This window comes from Euphorbia lathyris, chromosome 6 (genome assembly GCF_963576675.1).
Source record: "Euphorbia lathyris chromosome 6, ddEupLath1.1, whole genome shotgun sequence".
NCBI lineage: Eukaryota > Viridiplantae > Streptophyta > Magnoliopsida > Malpighiales > Euphorbiaceae > Euphorbia > Euphorbia lathyris.
The window spans coordinates 73070318-73089661 of NC_088915.1; the positions used below are offsets into that span (position 1 = coordinate 73070318).

At 33.9% G+C, this 19344-nt stretch overlaps 1 protein-coding gene across 1 annotated transcript; it reads left to right on the plus strand.

The window, feature by feature from the left end:
• Positions 1–15263: 15263 nt before the first annotated feature.
• On the plus strand, positions 15264–18281 carry LOC136233751 (probable cinnamyl alcohol dehydrogenase 1). Its single transcript, XM_066023447.1, has 6 exons — positions 15264–15523; positions 15847–15960; positions 16037–16267; positions 16356–16641; positions 16717–16798; positions 17302–18281. The coding sequence occupies exons 1-6, from the start codon at positions 15264–15266 to the stop codon at positions 17310–17312; spliced, it is 984 nt and encodes a 327-aa protein (XP_065879519.1). The 3' UTR covers positions 17313–18281.
• Positions 18282–19344: the final 1063 nt, after the last annotated feature.

A 19344-nucleotide genomic window follows, 5' to 3' on the forward strand; every position in this document is an offset into this window, starting at 1 on the left:
TGAGGTACAACTGGATGATCATTTCATCTCACAAGTTGAGGAAGAACTTGATGGTGACAGTACCAAAGAAGAAGAAGAAGAGGCCAGCGGTCAGGATGACGCTGAGGACTCTGAAGAGACAGCCAGTGAACATGAGACTGAGCAGGCCAATGCTGGGTTTTCTGCTGGAGATGAGCAAGTACTTGATCAACACAATGTTGATCCAGTCCAAGAACAAGCTGAACAGCCTCATGATGAGCAACACGAATATTCTCCTTCTCACTCAGGAGATCCTAGTCAAACTGTCACTCCACCTCGTAGAAGAAGAAAGTTGGTTAAGGCAAGTGAGAAGCCTGTCAGTGAAGATTTTGTGCCACCACCAACTCTTCCTGACTTTGTCATCTCAAAGACAACTAAGGACCCCTCTACAGTCATGCTGACATTTTTCAAACGCCAACAACCCTCTACTGCTTCATCGTCCTTAGAAAAGCAAGCCTCTGTTTCTTCTCAACAGGAACATGCCGACCAAAATGCTTCCGCCACCTCAACCAGTCAGGTTGAGCCGATTACTGTGAATGCTATTTCTTCAAGCATGGTGCTGACTACACACACTTCTGCCGTCAGCACAGACAGTATTCGGATTACCACTTCTCCAACTCAACTCTCTGCCGATCACTCAACTCTACCTAAAACTCAAGTGCAGATTGAAAATGCTATTCCAGTCACTGACCAGGTCACTCCTTTCACTCCTCTTCCTTCCGGTCACACTGATGTCCCTGAAGGCTCACAAAGCTATCTGAATGCCACTGAGTCCGGCAAAAAGATCATTGACTCAGTGCAAGCATTGATCAGAGACCTTCAACAGTCCACTCCTCCTGCTGATGGGTCTTTAACTTTTGAGAATACTCAGCTTTCCCAGGTCACTCAACTTCTCAACGAGGTTAAGGGACTCAAGGACTTGCTGAATGTAATCATTACCTTCCAAGCACAACAAGCTAAGCAGGATTCAATCGCCAAACTAGCTGAGATCCAGCTGACAACCGTGCAGTACTTGACCTCCTTACAACAATAGATCCAGAACTTGTCAGCTGTGAACCCCAACCATGCCACTTCATCTGAAGTCAAGATGCTCTTTGCTCAGCTTCACACTAAGCAACTCAAGACCAACGAGCAAATGGTTTCTTATAATCAGTGCTCAGTAGAGAAAATTGGTGAGGCTATTCGCTTGTTTAATCTGAATAAGCAAGAGATGGATACTGACGCAATGAAACAGAATGAGATGCAGTCTATCATGCAACAAACCTTCAACCACATTCGTCATAACAATATTCAACGTCAGTATTACGACACATCCCTTTTAAAGACCTTTCACCAAATCTTTGCTGGTCTTACTGAAGCTCTCATCTGGCAAGGCAAAGCTCAAGCGTTTAGCGTAAACATGCTCAGTGCTGCTGAACTCAAAGTACCCGAAGAGGTATCAGCTGATGGAGTTGCAATTTTTGACGACGTCAACGAAAGCGCTGAGAAACTTAAGGAGCTGTCTAAAGAACTGACTCGAGCTGTCTTAACTGATGCTTTCATACTTCCTCCTCCTGATGCTGACAAAACGGGGGAGAAAGAACAAGCAGCTAGAGCTCAGCATGAGCGAAGTCAGTCTCAACATAAGAAAAAGAAATAGATAGGCTAGCTCAGTATAGACTAAGTCAGATGTAATCTATATGCCTTATCTATAAGTTTTGTTGTGTAACCACTGACTACTATCAATATATCATATCTGCATCTTTTATTCCTGAGTTATGATATATGTTAATATATGTTACTATGTACAGAGTCATTACGTATCTTCAATTAAATCAGCTATGTTTTATACTTATAAATCTTATTGACTGAATCAAATGCTGATAACATGTTTGACATTGACTTATGTGCTTATAAAACATTGTCTGTTAAGAACTCATTGAACAACAAATTACTCAGCGCACTCTATATGATTATACCTTCCGCTTAATACTGAGTAAATAGAATATGTTTAATAAGCTGACCTATATCTGAAAAACTGACCTTAGACTTACTCGAATTAAACCTTTAAATGTTTAGAGTAAAACTAAGTCAGTAGCTCAACCCTTACGGGGGAGTTTGCTAAGTTGCAATAGGTCAACTATCATGGGGGAGCTCAATACTGAGTTCTTCGCTGAATAGTTTTGCCAACATCAAAATGGGGGAGTTTGTTGAAACACTTTTCCACATAATTTTGATTTGACAAAATTGTTTAAGTATAATTGAAATACATATTCTAAACACACTAAGTTTAAATGCTTTGATTTATTCTACTAATGTGTTTGTTCAATGTTGAGTTAAATTGTTTATAAGATACAAGAATTAAAAGGCCCAAGCCTAATACAAGTGTTAAAGCCCAAGTCAAACAACTCAGTACAACTCGGCCCGCGTTTGTTAAAACGTTGTCGCTTTGGACAAAACGCAACTCAGCAAGAGAAGGATCTAGAAGACCTTCGGGAACAACTTCAAGATAAAGCTGCTGAGTAGTCTCGACAAAGCGTACAAGACAGCAGCTGTCTAATGAAAACTTCCAGACAAAGTATTTCTACTTTGGGTAAAGTTCAGACGACACAGTATGCTGTCCAGTTGACTTTACCATAAAAGGGGAGACAGTCTGCTGAGCTGACCGAGGGCAGAAGATACACAATTCTGATTGGCCGAGAGCTCTGAGCAAGTCAGGATGACAACAACAGGTAGCTGTTTCCCTCCAACGGTTATTTCGAAATTCGAAATGACCGATTGTCATATCCGGGTCTAAATTTCTAGAATTTATACCTTGATAGTAATATATATTATAATTATTAGGTGGATGATTTTTATTTGGTGTTATAGAAAAAGTTTGGAGTTAATTTGAGGGTTTTATGTGTAAATTAAAAGTTAAGATAATTTTTAAAAGATTATATAAAGATGGAGGATCAAACTTGATTTTTTCCATTTGGATATATATATATGACGAGAAACGGTGATGATCATCATCTTTATTCCTTTTTTTGTTTTTGTTCCTTTTCTTTGTGCCTCTTCATCTTCTTCGTCATTTTTATCGTTCTTCGACCGTTTCTCCACCGTTTCTTCGATTTACGGAGATTCGACAGTCCAAATCACTCGAAATTAAAACCATAACATCCTTATGTATAGATCTAAGTCCTAGCCGAAGAGTTTTTAAGTTTCGGCAGTGTTTGGAGGCAAATGTCTTAGACAGAGTTTAGAGGCGAATTGAACGGGTTTGTGGTCTTTAATTAGTAGCCAAGGTAAGTAACTATCAACTATATTTTGAGTTTTATATATATAATCAAAGAAGTTTCAGAAATTGATATTTTAGGGTTATGCAGGAATTTTGTAAAATTTGGAGTTTACACGATTTTGTTTTTTATTGTGAAATTACGGTTCAAATGAAGCTATTGATTATGCTTCTATGTGAATTTCATATTTTACTTGATTATGTTGATTTAAGGTTTAATTTGGTTGATTTACATATATACATATATGTTTTTGGTTTCAATATATATCCATATTTGATACCAATGTAGGAAAATAGACAAGCCTAGGCATAGCTGAATAATAAAATTTTATCTATTTTATCTATTTCCCTTTTCCAAGATCTGTTAATTGTTATTTCATATAAAGAAGGATAGATAATAATACCTTTATTGATGAACTATCTACCATTGCAAACGAAGTGCCCACAACTTGTTATTATCAACTCGTGAACCACGAACGTTTGATTCAACACAAAACCAAAAGATAATCAGTGATCGACCTTCAATGAATAGCAATCGCAATGATTGCCTCTAACAGAAATCGATACGAGATCAAAGAGGGAGTAAAAAATAAAGTAAATTAGCCGAGACGAAAGACGGAACGATTCCTCCTCTCCTATTTTATGTGTGTGTGTCGAAATTTAGGGGTTAGGGGAGTCTATTTATATACTTTTCTTAACCCTAATCCCAGTTGTGTTAGGTAATTAAATAATTGGAATCTTATTCGGAATAGGATTCCTAATTAGATAATTAAATAAACACTTTACTATTATCTAAATTATATCTAGATAATTATTATTAATCAAATTAATAATTAATTAATGTTAGGGATAATTAAATAGAGTTTCAATCACATAAAACTTCTAATTAATATTATCAAATAATCTTTTAATTTAATTGATAACTATAATCAAATTATAATTATTGATCAAATTAATTTATCCCTAAATCAATACAAATTTCGGCCCATATGTGTATGTCCCACTAATTACATTTTCGTCTTCCGATTCCAAGTCCCATATGCGACCCATTAGGTTCTTTATTGCCACTAGCCGTATATATCATTTGAAATTATTCATTACGATTAATTCCAACATATATATATAACGGAATACCGTCGAGAGCTGTTACTATCAGAACCTATGATATTCCCCAAAGCAATTAAGAAGTCAGGTTGATAACTGACATTAACCTTTCTGTATTAGGTACAGTATAATACGATCATTCATCAACTATATCTTGCTGGTCAATTCCTTATAACCATGGAATGTGTCAAGGTTACATATAACGAAGAGTCCGGTTTTACTTATACAGGTTGAATTCACTCTAAAAGATAAGTTAAGTGAAATGTTTATTTCTACTCTTAACTGTATCACCTTGCAAGAATTTCAGTCAATTCACCACAAGCGGCCCTTTGGATATATCTCCCATTTATCGGGAGTGACGAATGCTCAATCTGACATTAACCATTCTGTAATTACTTCGTGTGATACCCAACCCTTCTCTCACCCACCCTAGGCTCTCACCTATTGGATCGTGCTCGCACAGAATCAAAGTATCAGACTCCGCAATCCAGAATTACTAATTAATGAATGTTTGAGTCTGAGGATTAGTTATACCTACTAATACCGATGAGATTAACAGTTGACACATTAGATAAATCACTCCATTCTGTTATCTCAAGTCGGGTCCCAATCCTAATGAACTCCTTCATCAGATCCATATAACTGTCTAGATATCAGAATATCTAAAGCTTGTGAGATCAGCTTTTTGTCTCGACAGAAAACACTGTTACATGCATGTCTCAACAGCAATATGCCAATCCCTATAACGTATTACTTGACTTGGGTTTACTTTAAGTCTATCAGTCTATTATAAAGTATAGTCTCACTTCATGCTTGTATCAACACTTTATAACTACTTGAATAAACTTAGGATTACTTCCTTTGCGAAAGATTTGTGCCTTTATATATAGTTATATATTAATGCTATATATCTGATTAAACAAATGACCAAATAAACAATTTATTCATTAATATTTAATATGCAAAACAATTGTATTTAGGACACTAAATTCCAACAGCATCAGCGTGAATTCTATCTCTCAAAGTTTGATAATCAGTTGGCGTTGAAAAATGGAGCACCTTCGATTGACCACCAACGTATATCATTGTGTCCATGGGCCCCTCTTTTTTCCATTCTCCATCCCACGAAAGCATACACAGACAAGTATTCAGGGTGGACATATTTCTGCATTATCATAAAAACAGAAGTAAATTATATATTATTTGTAACTTAACGAAGAAAGCTACCGAAACATATCATGGTATACACATTTCAAACTATAAGATACGTCGATATATGTCAATACAACATAAATATCGACACCTATCCGTCGATATCTGACATATATCTATGATGCATTCTCGTGATAGCTGTCAATATTGATCATATATCGACAGATATCGACGGAAGATCAAGAGACGTTTTTCTAGAATGATCTGTCAATGAGCATTAAATGCAGGTAATGATCACTTTGAATTTCACTCTTCTTCGAATATCACTCTATCAATTAAATATGAGTCTTGTCTGTTGAGATTGCCTATGAACATTACAGTTCTTTCTCCTATAAATAGACACTTTGTCTGTTCATAGTTTATTCATTCTAGTAAACTCTTAATCACTCTAGAGCCAAAAATGGAAGCGCCACCACCACCACCTCCTCTGCCTGAGTTCGAAGAAATAATAGCTTCGTTCAGCGATTCGTTCCGTGAAGGGGACACATACGAAATAATCCGCTTCATGAGGGGCACGACGCACACCATGTCTTTCGCTGCAGATGCCATGACTGACCATCTGGAGTCAGTTAAGGAAAAAAACAGGTGGCTTAGGAGGATAATTAGGCGGCTCAAAAGGAAGTTTGAGAAGTCCAAGATGGACTACGCTGACGCTATGTTGGGTCCTGAGTATCTGAATGTTCAGTTTATGTATTTTTTGTTTTTAATGTTTATGTACTTTTGTTATTATGTGTTTTGTGTTTGTTTCTCTTTTGTTTATGTGTTTTGTGTTTGTCTCTTATGTTTTATTGTGTTTTTGTTCGTTTTTTGATGTTTTATGTATTTTTTCCTTTATTATAATATAAAAATATTATTGTTCTTATCTATGTTTTATGTGTTTTGTGTTTGAATATTATGATTTAGAATGGAAAATCACATTTAACCGAGGTCGATATACGTCGATTTTCATCAGCTATCGACGCCGATATGTCTGTCGATATTCATAAGATATCGACGGATATCAACACTATCAAGAAAAAATCGCAGAGTGAAGTTCCAAACCAAATGCATCTTCCTACAACAATGTCACTGTTTTTAGGGATTCGCACGAACAGGAATAACATGAAAAGGCAACAGCAACAATATACATTGGGTTTTAGAGAAACAAAATGCTACATCTTAACCATGAATAGGGCGAAGCTTTAAATATTGTAAATGGAACTAAAAACAAATGAAAAACTTACATGATTGTATAAAATCTTGAAGCACAAACTGTGGGTTGGATTGATTGTTGTTCGTAGTCTGTAAATTGATTTCTTCTTTAGAGAGAGAGAGCGCGCGCGAGAAAAAGAGAAAGAAGGGGGGAAAAACAACGTTATAATACGGTTAGATATGAGGGCAAGGTTGGAATTTAGTTAATGAAATGTGTTAGTTTTGGTGAGTTTTTCAAAAGGAGTTAGAAAAGAAAACTAACACCTTAAAAGGTGCTAGTTTTGTAATTGTCCCTATATTTTCTGGATGAACCAAACAAAAATTAACAAACACACAAACTGAATGAAGAGTCTACAAATAATAAAAAGTGAGTTTGTGACGTAAATGTGAAATAATATTATAACAAAGAATGATTATATCATATAATAACAATAATAAAGTGTGTTTTATTTAAATTAGTCTTCTATATTCAACATTTTTCAAACTTATTTTTCTTCACATGTTTTCAACTTATTGCTAAACTAAATCACATGTTTTCAAACTAATAAGTAAATTAAAAACTAGGTTATATATATTCAACCAAGTTATATATATGGATGATGTGTAAAAGGTACATTTGATTTACAACCATATAAAAAAAACCTAAAGATATAAAATTTTAAAAAATCATTCATAATCTCAAATTCATTTAACAAATATGGAATATGAATGAAATTCATTTATACATGATTTTCAATATTCTATTAATGGAATAAAAAATGTACATGCACCATAACCATAAATGAGAATATTTTATTTCCAATCTTAGAGAGAATTATGGAAATGACAAGGATTAGAAAAAATGAATTCCTTTGGTTTTATTGATGCTTGCATCTGTTTAGCCGAAGGATTAGCAAAACATTTCAATCTGCTCTGTATCAAAAATACCACTTCCTCCATCAAATTCCCTCACTTCTCCTTCACTATTCATGGTACAATTAAATTCCATCCCTGTCAGTTCGTGTTTCCATTTTATTAAACACAAAAACATTGCATCCAAACTTTTTTCTATTTCATTGGAGGTTAAGAGAGTTATATATTGTTTTTTTTTTTCATGAAGTGAATATATCTTTTTTGTATTAAAGAAAAAAAACAAATGTTTGAAATGTTAATATATATATGGTGAAAAAATTAAAAATTAAAGAAATAAAAATAAATAAGCAATATTGGGCAAAATTACCATAACAATTTTATAATAAATAATATATTTTATAATAAATAATATATGTATATTAGGAATGTTTTGTTAAGTTCTTATTCTCCACTTATTTTTAATTTGTACACACATAAAGAAAGTAATGTACACATGGTATTATCCATATAGAGAAATAGTGAAGAAAAAAGGAAAGATAAAAACAAGTACATCTGCTAAATGAAATAAGAATCTTTATATGACATTATAAAAGAAAAGAGAAGAAAAGAAAAGAGAACCCTTAATCTATGAGAAGAAAAATAGACAGACAGAGCCATGATAATGATGAGGAAAACCTTCTTCTACAGCTTTTTTCCGACAAAGGCAGAAGAGGAAGCAAGGCATGAGGTGGGGAGGAGTCTGATAGAAATAAGAGATTGGAACCAAAGTGGATTCGACAGGACAAACCCAAACCAATGGGAGATAAGGCGGGTTATAACCAGAAACGAAGTGGTTACTGGTGAGATAACTCTGTCTGAGGAAGAAATGCTTCAATATGTACTTAAGTCATGGAAACTTGACTCTGCAAAGCATGTTATTAAAGGTAATAAGTGCCTTGTGGTTTTGGTTGATTACACTGAAGATAGAAGGCCTAAAACTTTTCAGAATTGTTATGTTGAGGTTTCAGGGAATACCTATCATGTTGGTTTGATGGATGTTTTTCTTACCAGGTCTGTTAAGCCCGGTGATGAGATTGCCTTGTTTTGGGACATGAGGCCTACTTCTTTTGGCTTTTGTTTTAACCACAATTCTTCATTAATAAAATATATATGTGTTTTCGAATTTTCACATGCTACTCGTTCCAATTATGTTGGTGAATATTCAGATAGGAAGCTAGGAAAATTAAATTATACGATTTACTCAGTTAGTTAAAATGTTCAATCAAATTTGGCCCTTATATATTTTTTTTTATGAAACCACAAGGTTGAATATGGATCATGGATCCTTTGAATTTAGAGCTGAAAAACTTATTGACCACTTTAAGAAAGTTTAGGGACCAATATATCAGTTTAAGAATATTCAAAGGACTTATTTATGTCTTTCAAAAATTTAATTGAACATTTTAAACAAATTCAGGGTTAATAAAACTTTTTCAAAATACATGGGCAGTTGAATTTTTTAAACAAATACATGAGAATAAAAATGTATTAAGCAAAAAAAATGCAATGAACTAACTATAATTTGAAAAGTGCAGGTATTTATAAATGAAATTGATAAGCGTTGATGTGGCAAACTAATTGAACGGTCCTTACGATGAAGTGAACTGTTGTTGGTCTTCTAAACATATTTCAAGTAGTATGTGTTTCAACTTGTTCAAATCTATTCTTACAATAACATGTAGCAATAGTAGATTATCATGTATCATTATTAATCATATGTTTATGCGCCTAATGAAAGATTCTTAAAATTTAATTGGTCAACTAGTTTTATGGACATTTCAAAGGATTCAATATGTATGTAGTCTTTTTGTTTTATAAATTAAAGAAAAAAAATGGATAAAAAGTAATAAAACAAAATAGAGGCAAGATTCATTTATACAGAAACGTATAACAAAAATACGAAGGACAACTCTTTGAAACTAAATATCATTTTGTGTAAATTGTAGATAAACAAAACTATAATATTTCATTTTTTAGGAAAAATGGTGCTACTTTCAGAATTTGTTTAAGCAGTTACATATACAAACAAAAATAATAATATTAATTTTATGAATTTTAAATAATGGTCTAGATTCCATATATACATTGGGGGTAGGTGAAGGTTACTAGATCTGTATATATACAGTGGAGGTTGATGAGTGATTGTGTTCAATGTATATTATACATCTTGTTGAAAAGAGAAGAGAAAATTATCTCCATGGCTACTCTGGCCAAGATTGCACATGTCGCCGGCAACAACCAAACAGAAGGAGGAGGTGTTTCCTCCCTTAGCTATAGTTGATCACCGGCGACATTGTGCAATTTTAGCCATTAGAGTAGTCTTTATTTGCTGAAATTTAACAGATATGAGGACGACCATTTTCAATAATCAAATCTGGAGCCAAAACCAAGGTGAGTTGTAGTTTGTTTGAGTGCAGAATGATATTTATAAATCTTCAAGGTTTTGAGTATATAAAATTAACAGTTATCAAGGTTATTTTCTTGTTGCAGATTCAAACAAAATCAATCAACAAACCAGATTCATAGGTTGGATTCATAGAAAGTTTATGGGAAGGAAAGAGTACTGAATACATTAGTATTGGACTTCTTTCATTTTTCCGTTTCTGATGTACCTATTTAAATAGATTTTTTTTATTCTTCCATTCTTAAATAGCAAATCAAGTTTTTTTTATTGTTTTTTTTGCCAGCCAATCAAATCTTGTATGTATGTTTGTTTATTCAATAAAAAGGATTTTGAATCCGATGATTATACTGGATTCAATAGACTTTATTTTACGAGTTAGGGTTTTAGGTTCTTCCATCCGTAACCGAACTGAACAGGTGGAATTTGAGATCTTAATCTTTCGTAGAAAAATTGATGAAACATATAATGATTTTCAATCTAGTTAGATTTCTTCTTCTTTCAAATTTACTGTCTGTTTTAATTCAAACTTTCATTATTTACAATTCAATTAGGTTATTCTTGAAGTTTTATTTATTTTTTTTTTTTGCAATTAATGGATTAAAGAAGAAATTTAAATCCTAATGTAACATTAAAATGTCATTTTATTTAAGGATTAAAATGCACTTTCAATACATCTCTAAGTGTAAGTATATAATCCCACAGTTTTCCATCTTAAAGACCTAAAAGAAATTAAAAATAGTGGAACAATCACCAAAACAATTTTAATGATCTATATGCAACGAATTCAATTTTGATTCATGCATATTTTCTAAGGTTGACAAATTGACATTTTCCTTATTATATATAATATAGTAATTGGATATTATCACCAAACCAAAACATGTATATGGAAATAACTCATTTTCCTAAGGAGACAATGGTATAAATATGATATTAATTATTTGTCAAAATATATATGTAGTGTAATTATTAAAACAAATTTAGTGGTTTAAATTCAATGAATTCAATTTTATGTTTGAAGGAAATTTGATTAATCCACATTTCGTTTAATATGGCATAGTTGTAAATAGACTTGTTTATGGATTGGGCAAGGTCAGGCCTAATCGGGCTTGATATATAATTATGGGGAAATTAGGTCGGGTTGGGTTAAAGTAAGAAAACTAAATCTCAAACCTAATCCACTTATATTTATATATAAAAAAAATACAATTTTTAATAATTTTTATTGGAAAAAAATAAAAAGAATTAAACTATAATTATAATTTTTCTTTAAACTAAACTTTATTAATGATCAGAATTGCAACAAAAGTTCAACATAGAAGGAGAAATAAAAATCAGTACAATATCATAGAAAGTAAGACTAGCAGTTTGAGAAGTCGACCTAGCCAAAGCATGTGCCGCACTATTTGCATGTCTTTTAATAAAACGGATTGAGTAACCGTTGTTAACTTCCACTAACCTTTTGCATTCAGAAATAATATCACCAAATTCAGAAAAATCCAAATTAGATGAACTAAAAGCATCACAAGTCAGTTGGGAATCAACCTCAAAAACAACCCGATCAAAACCAACCACCGAACCCATTTAATTTCTTGCAGCAACGCAAAGGCCTCCCCTTCCTTAATATCCATTTGAAAATTTACAGAATCAGTTCTGGCATGAAAGAACATACCAGTGGAGTTACACACAATTGCCCCCATTCCAGTTCGATTTCCCGAGGAAAACAACGCCATATCAGAACAACACGAAACTGAACCGGGTAGTGGTCTATGCCAACAGTAGTCACAGCAATACGAATATGAAATACGAATTTCGTGCAATTAATAAAAAAAGAAAAATATTATATTTCATGCATTTCACGTAATTTCACATTGATTTATCTTAAGATAATTCCATATTTGTTAGTCCAATGCTGGTTTAAGATTTTGATTTATTTGGCTATCTAACGACTCAGGACCAACTGAGACTAAAAGGCATACCAATCGTGTCTCGGTGCTGCATGTGCCTTTGTAACAACGAGTCCCTGCAACATTTGCTCCTAGATTGTCCGTTTGCTAGGCAAATTTGGATGAGTATTAGCATGTTATTTGGTCGAAGGATAGATTTCTGCACTAATTTTCAAGAATTTATGCAGAGGGTGATAACACAAAGATTCAGTTCACAAATTCGAGCTCTATGAATTACCGTCGTGATACATGGAGTCTGGGTTATATGGATGGCTAGGAATGACAGTCTATTTGAAAATATCACGCCATTTATTCATAAGTCATTGCGTCTTTTTGTGGGCGCAAATTAGAAGAGCTGATGTTGTTGGGAAAGGTTCAGTGTGGAACTCCACAACGGAACTTGGAATTCTACACAGTTTGCGCTTACACCCGAGACTACGACACGCTCCACGGATGATTCTGGTTCGATGGCAGCACCCCCCTCTGTTTTGGACAAAGGTGAACACAGATGCATCTGTTATTGCAGGGTCAGGTGGAGGCCGGGGCATCATTAGAAATGACAGAGGCATCTCCATCGGGTCCTTCGCTTTCCCTTCGTCCTACGCACATGCTCACCTCGCTGAATTGGAAACAGCCTTACAAGCCATCCACCTTGCTCATTCTCACGGCTGGAAGTCTCTCTGGTTAAAAAGTGATTCATCTTACGTAGTCTCCCTGCTAAAATCATATCCTGGACTGATCCCATGGCAACAAAGAGTTTAGTGGCAGCGGAGCATCTCGCTTCTGGACACAATGAACTTCGTGGTTTCGCACGTCTTCTGGAAAGGCAATATGGCTGTCGATTTCCTGGCTAATTTGGGACGAAATAACACTTCAACATGCTGGTGGGATTCTCATCCGTCGGTTCTTAATTCTTTTATTATTGATAATTGTATAGGACGTACGATGTATCGGTTTGCTTAATTTTGGACTACTTTGTAGTTTTTCTGCTATTTATATATTTTGAGTTCGTGTCTCGTGGCAACCGAGGGGTGTCAATCTAGTTGGGATGTCTCGGCTCCTTGATATTCCTCCTCTTCCTTTAATAAAAAAAAATTTGATTTATTTATATTAATTAATCATAATTTATGGAGATATATTATACTAGAGGGAAAAAACGTCTTACTAATTTATTGATTAGATTTCTCACATTCTTACAAGGAAATATAATATTAATGAGCAGTATTTTTAGCTCTAAAACATCGAACTTTATATTCAATAAAATTTAAGAAAAATAAATTCCAGTGTAAACCCTCATCGAGGTCTGTGGTTTACCCTGACATTGGGAGTGGGTAGACCTACCCTTACCTAAACTTTTGCCTACCAAAAAAAAAAATTAAGAAAAATAACTAATGCTTTTTAGCACTCTTTTCATAATAATTATTGACTTAAATTTGATCAATAATGTTATAAAAAAAATTCATCATATGAGAACAAATTTCTATTACATGTTTTTAATCTAATTTTTATTTTGATTAATGAAACTTTAAACGTTGCAATTAATAAAAGGATATGTATAAAAATATCCACAATATTAATAACTATGAGCAATTTTATTTATGGTCTAAAATACTGCAATTTTACCATTAATATTGACAATTAAGATCAATTTACTTGGATCAATTGAAAACATCATTAGAGCACATTTAGAGCATCTCTAGTGGTCATTGGCAGGGACCAATTTGCAATTTCTGAAAATTGTAAAAGACCTGCTAACCACTAGAGGATATCCATTTGAAGTCTCTAAACTCTAGCGAGTCGCCAATCCTAACGACTTGCTTGGCTTCAGCTTGGTTTTAGTAGAAGACACTCCATTGGGAGCGTGTGTGATTCACTTTTGGGGAAAAAGACATTAATAAGAGGTTGCGTGAGTGGAGAAGCCATTTAAGGCGCGTCTGAATTCCATTATACGAAGGTTTGTTGGACCACATCTCAATTGCCTTTCGAACTACAATTTTCTTTTTTTATTTCATACCTCAATTAATTACAAATAAATATATAAACAGACAAAATAATAAATTTTGATGTAAAAATGTAAATAATTTACTATTTTTTATATTATATCTCAATTTTTTTTCATGATACCTCAATTTAATTGGATAAATATTAATGATACCTCAATTGGTTTTTGGATTGCAATTTTTTTAATACATGGATTAAAGTATCATTAATATTTATTTAATTAGTAATAAACTAATAATCAATATTTTTTTATTTAATTAGTATTTATTTTTTAATCAACTATTTTCTAAATACAAAAAATATTAACTGAATAAAAATAAAGAAAATAAAAAATTTATAACATGTGAGACCCATTAAATAGTTGTGACAGTGACTAACCACTAGAGATGATTTTTGATAGAGTTGTTTTAAAGAGAAAGTTGTTAGAAATGAGTGAGGTGGAATGGTTGGAGGGTGTGTAACCCTCCAATAATTAGAGTTGCTCTTAGTGGTTTATGAGAAGGATTAATCTGCAAATATACAAAATATAAAATGTGTATTTAACCATTAGAAAATAAAGAAAGTGTTGTATCCAAACTTGGATACGGATCACAATGGTGGATCCTACGTATAAAATGGCAATAAAATCCTATTTTCTTTTTGAGATGTATGAAAAATGTCGAGAAAATCGAATAACCACCGTTCCTATTTACACTCATTGAAATTCGTCTGCAAAAACTAACCGATTTAACCAATATATATATATATATATATATATATATATATATATAAAATTCATCGAAAATGTGCTAAACGGGTGATTCACACCATTTCGCCTAGGTAGAAACGGATAGGCGGAAACGGGTGGATCACGCGTTTCTTCCTAGGTGGAAATGGATGATTGTCACCCATTTCCACCTAGGAAGAAACGGGTGATCCGCCTGTTTCTACCTAGGCGAAATGGTGTTAATCATCCGTTTAGTACATTTTGGGTGAATTTTTTTTCCCGAATCCGGAGATGAAATTCGTATTTTCGATTTGATTTTCAAATAAAAATATTTATCCGGGGAATTATTAGTCTTTTTTTTTTTATCATGTTTAAGTCCCATGAATGTTGTTCAGGTTTTTGAATTTCGAAGAAATTTAAGAGAATTTCAGTTTTTGAGTTTAAAATCCACTTTATAAAATGTAATTAACAGATTTTAAATATCAGAGAAATAAAAAGAAAAAAAAGAGAATTGGATAAGTTTGACAGATCAAAATGAGGTGTCACTCTGTTCTTACCCCTACAAATTCAAGACCTAATTTAGTTTGTATCCAAAGAAAGAAAGAGCTTTTGAGGGGTGGGTCTTCTCGGCCGCCGTGCGATAACCCACCCTTTCTTCTCGCCGCTGGAGAACAACGAAGCATCTGTGTGAACTTTGATAGGATGCGATTGCGATTAAGTCGATCATCAACTGATAGTCATGAACCCATACAAAATCATTCGGAATTTTGGTGCATCCCGGAAGCTACTTCTGGGTAAGTAATTCTTTGTACTTTTGCTTTATTGGCTTTATGATTTAATCGGAATTCTTATATTGCATCAGAAAGTAATTTGGATATGTCAAATTGGAAATTAAAGAAGAGAACCTAGGTTAGGTTATTATTTAGCATCAGAAATCTTTAAACCCCCCAAATTAAGTTTTAATAAAATGCATCATAAGGCTAGAGATCCATCTGGAATTTTATCACCTTATAAGTTTAATATATATATATATATGTTTGATGCATCTTCCTTCGCACTCCCTAAGATGTTTTTAGAATGCTAAAACAGTGTCTTTTTCTGAATGTTACTTGCTTAGGTCTGTTGGTGGGGATGATGTTTCACTGAAAATTACACATTGTGGAATATGCTATGCTGATGTTATTTGGAGTAGGAATATGCACGAAAATTCAAAGTATCCCATGGTGCCAGGGTGGGTAACATACTTCTATGATTTCACAAAATTCTCATCTCCATGAATTAAAGAATTCGTGATTTGGCATTTGCAGGCATGAAATTGTTGGAATCGTACAAGAAGTTGGTTCAAATGTTAGCCACTTCAAGGTTGGTGACCATGTTGGAGTAGGCATGTATGTTAGCTCATGTGGGGATTGTGAGTATTGTAATGATAGGGAAGAATATAATTGCATAAAAGTGCCAGTTCTGACCTTTAATGCCATTGATGTGGATGGAACAATAACAAAAGGAGGATATTCTAGCTTCATTGTTGTCCATGAAAGGTAAACTAACTATTCGATAATTTCTTTGCTGATACTTAGGAAATCGAGTCAGATGTTATTACGCTGGTGATGACGATCAAAACTGCAGGTTCTGCTTTAAGATACTAGAGGGTTATCCTATGGCCTCAGCAGCACCATTGCTTTGTGCTGGAATTACTGTGTACAATCCAATGATGAGACATGGGATGAATAAACCAGGTAAATCTCTAGGAGTGATAGGACTAGGTGGTCTTGGTCACATGGAAGTGAAGTTCGGGAAGGCCTTCGGACTCAAGGTTACTGTTATTAGCACAAGCATGTCCAAGAAAGAGGAAGCCATTGGTTTGCTTGGGGCGGACAATTTTGTTCTCTCATCCGATCAAGAACAGATGAAGGTACAATTGCACTTCTTTTTTTCTTGTTGGCATGCAAGATAGAAAAATATTAAACAATCGTTTATGTACGCGCAGGCTATTTCGAAATCGTTTGATTTCATAGTGGACACATCATCTGGTGATCGCCCATTTTATCAATACTTGTCACTTTTGAAAGGTGCTGGGATTCTTGTCCTTATAGGGATCCAAGTGAATTCAAATTCAGTCCAGCAAGTTTTAATTTGAGTTTTACATTTTCTATAGATATGGGTATGACATTTTCTATATTCATTGTTTTTTCGTTAAAGTACTATTTGATTTTAATAGTTGTTTTTGAGTTGAATAAAATGTTTTGTTATTATGGAAGACTAAAGCATAAAAATTATCACTAGTTGACACCAACGTTGCATAAGAATTTTGATTTCAAAGTGTTTCAAGTTTCCAAAATGTTTCGGAAATCGAAATTCTCTGAAAACTTGCATGAAATATTTCGGGTCATGATTCTTTAACCCATGCCCCCTTCATTCTCATTCCTATTTCTTCAACATTGTTACTAATAAGGTATTTCTACGAATTTTCAATAACTTGAACAAATGTTTTGCATATTATTTATCACATTTTATGGTGATTTTTGGTGAAACAAGTTGCTTGACAATTGATTTTGAATGGATATTTTTGCAGCTAAGCAATGATCTAAACCTTGAGCCTAATGGGAGATGAATTTATGGAATCATCTAGAGAACCGTGCCAATAAATGCGATGACATTGGTTGAAATGTTCCTAGATTCGGTGAGTAAGTGAGAATTAGCCCTAGTTCTCATGACATTATATATGCAAGGATTCAATTCGGTGAAATTTTCCAACAATTGTTACCAAAGTATGGATAATTCATGTACTTGAAACTGGAAAATTAGGACACATGAAACTCGAACATTATGCAAAATAAACACGGTGAGTGAACGTTTTGATGTGCTATACATCCATAGATGTCAACGCCATCAATAATCAAGGAGACTGCAATGGATCTGGCAGATAAACTCCAACATGGAGAGTCAGCATTCAAAGTCAAGAAAGGTCTTGCGGACTGAATGAAGTAAGCAACATAAAGCACGAGCTCCACTCAGAAACTAATAGAAGAGTTTCTGGTATAGCGAAAGAAGTAAGGAAAAATCACAGGGACGCTGTCCAAAACACCACGAATTCGGTAACAGTCATTGGTGTTCTCTTTGATTCAATTACTTTCTTGGCTATATTCAGTGTGACCGGGCAATATTTAACCCAGTCACTGTGCAATACGGACTGGTACAGTAGTACCTATCTGGTTCGCATTGAACTGGTAGAAGTTGGACATTCTATGGACTTGGTAGTTGGTCGTCATCGTCTACCTAATGAAAGCCTAAGGAATGAAACCATGAAAACAGCTATAGATAGTCTAAATTCCCCCATTTCCTTAGAATATAATAATGTAGCCTAAATTCCCCCATTTCCGATATGGATTTGGAGAGATTCATGTTTTGTATTGATCAGATACGAGAGATTGCAGCTGATTCATGTTTTTGATGATTTCATCTTTCCTTGTATTAATGATAACTTCAGCTGCAATTAATTTTGTATTAATGATATATGTTGATGATAATAATGACTTCTTATGTCTTATTACATAGCTATTTTGCAATGATGTTGAATTTAGGACACTTCTATCTATGCTTTTGATTGCTCGTTATTTGCCACAACTATATATTTATATTCATGACGCACCATTGTTGACAACTATATATGTATATATTCATGACGCACCATGTAGACAACTGTATATGTATATATCCATAATATTCATGACGCACCATCGTTTTTAAGAAGTTGATGATGATTTTCGAATACTCTGTGTTGACGATGAGTTTTGAATGCTCCGTGGACAGGAGGTATGCATATGGGATAAACCAAATAAGTGTCTTCTTTTTTTAAATATGGCAACGTGCAGGAATATTTTATTTTCCAAATCTTGTCCGACCACCATAAACACCTATTACGGCGGTCCAACTCCTGTAATCTTTTGGTCAAGGACATGACTCATGAATCCATAGCTAGATTGATACGAGCTTTACATTCGTTGGTCATATTTAACACTTCATTGCAAACAAGTGAAATAACTATATCCCATTCGATTCCATAATAAATAGGAAGAATGATATATATATATCCCATTCGATTCCATAATAAATAGGAAGAATGTTATAAAAAATCAGATTCCCATATTTCAAACTCCTCAAGGCATGGAAGATCTTTGATTCGATTCAGATACCGAAAAACATTCGACTCTTCGGAGAATGCACCAATACTTGAGTTTCGCAACCGGAGTGAGATTGCATAATATCTACTCTGGGAAATATCACAATCTTTTACAACAATATATCTCTAAGGAAGTTAAATCATCTGGAATAAACGTCAGCCATTCACGTATTCTCACAATCAATTCCATGAAACAAATGTCAGATAGAAGCCAATTTCGAAGATAAGTTAGTTTTGAACATCCAGCAATTGATAGACTTGTAAGAAAGCCAAAGGACTGCTGCCTGTCACTTAAGACCCGTAGTTCCTCTGCTTTCTAGCTTTAAAAGTTCAGACAGTTCATTCATTGGAAAACCTGTCAATTTAGGACAAGATTGAATGGACAAATTTTCGAGACAACGAAACACAACAGCCTTATTGGCATCCGATGGAGAG

Bases quoted from the DNA above. Each gene is read 5' to 3' on its own strand.
- LOC136233751 (XM_066023447.1), top strand. From the start codon at position 15,264: ATGAGGTGTCACTCTGTTCTTACCCCTACAAATTCAAGACCTAATTTA. The intron at 15,524-15,846 runs GTAAGTAATTCT...TTACTTGCTTAG, and splicing joins ATCCCGGAAGCTACTTCTGG to GTCTGTTGGTGGGGATGATG. The intron at 15,961-16,036 runs GTGGGTAACATA...TGGCATTTGCAG, and splicing joins AAGTATCCCATGGTGCCAGG to GCATGAAATTGTTGGAATCG.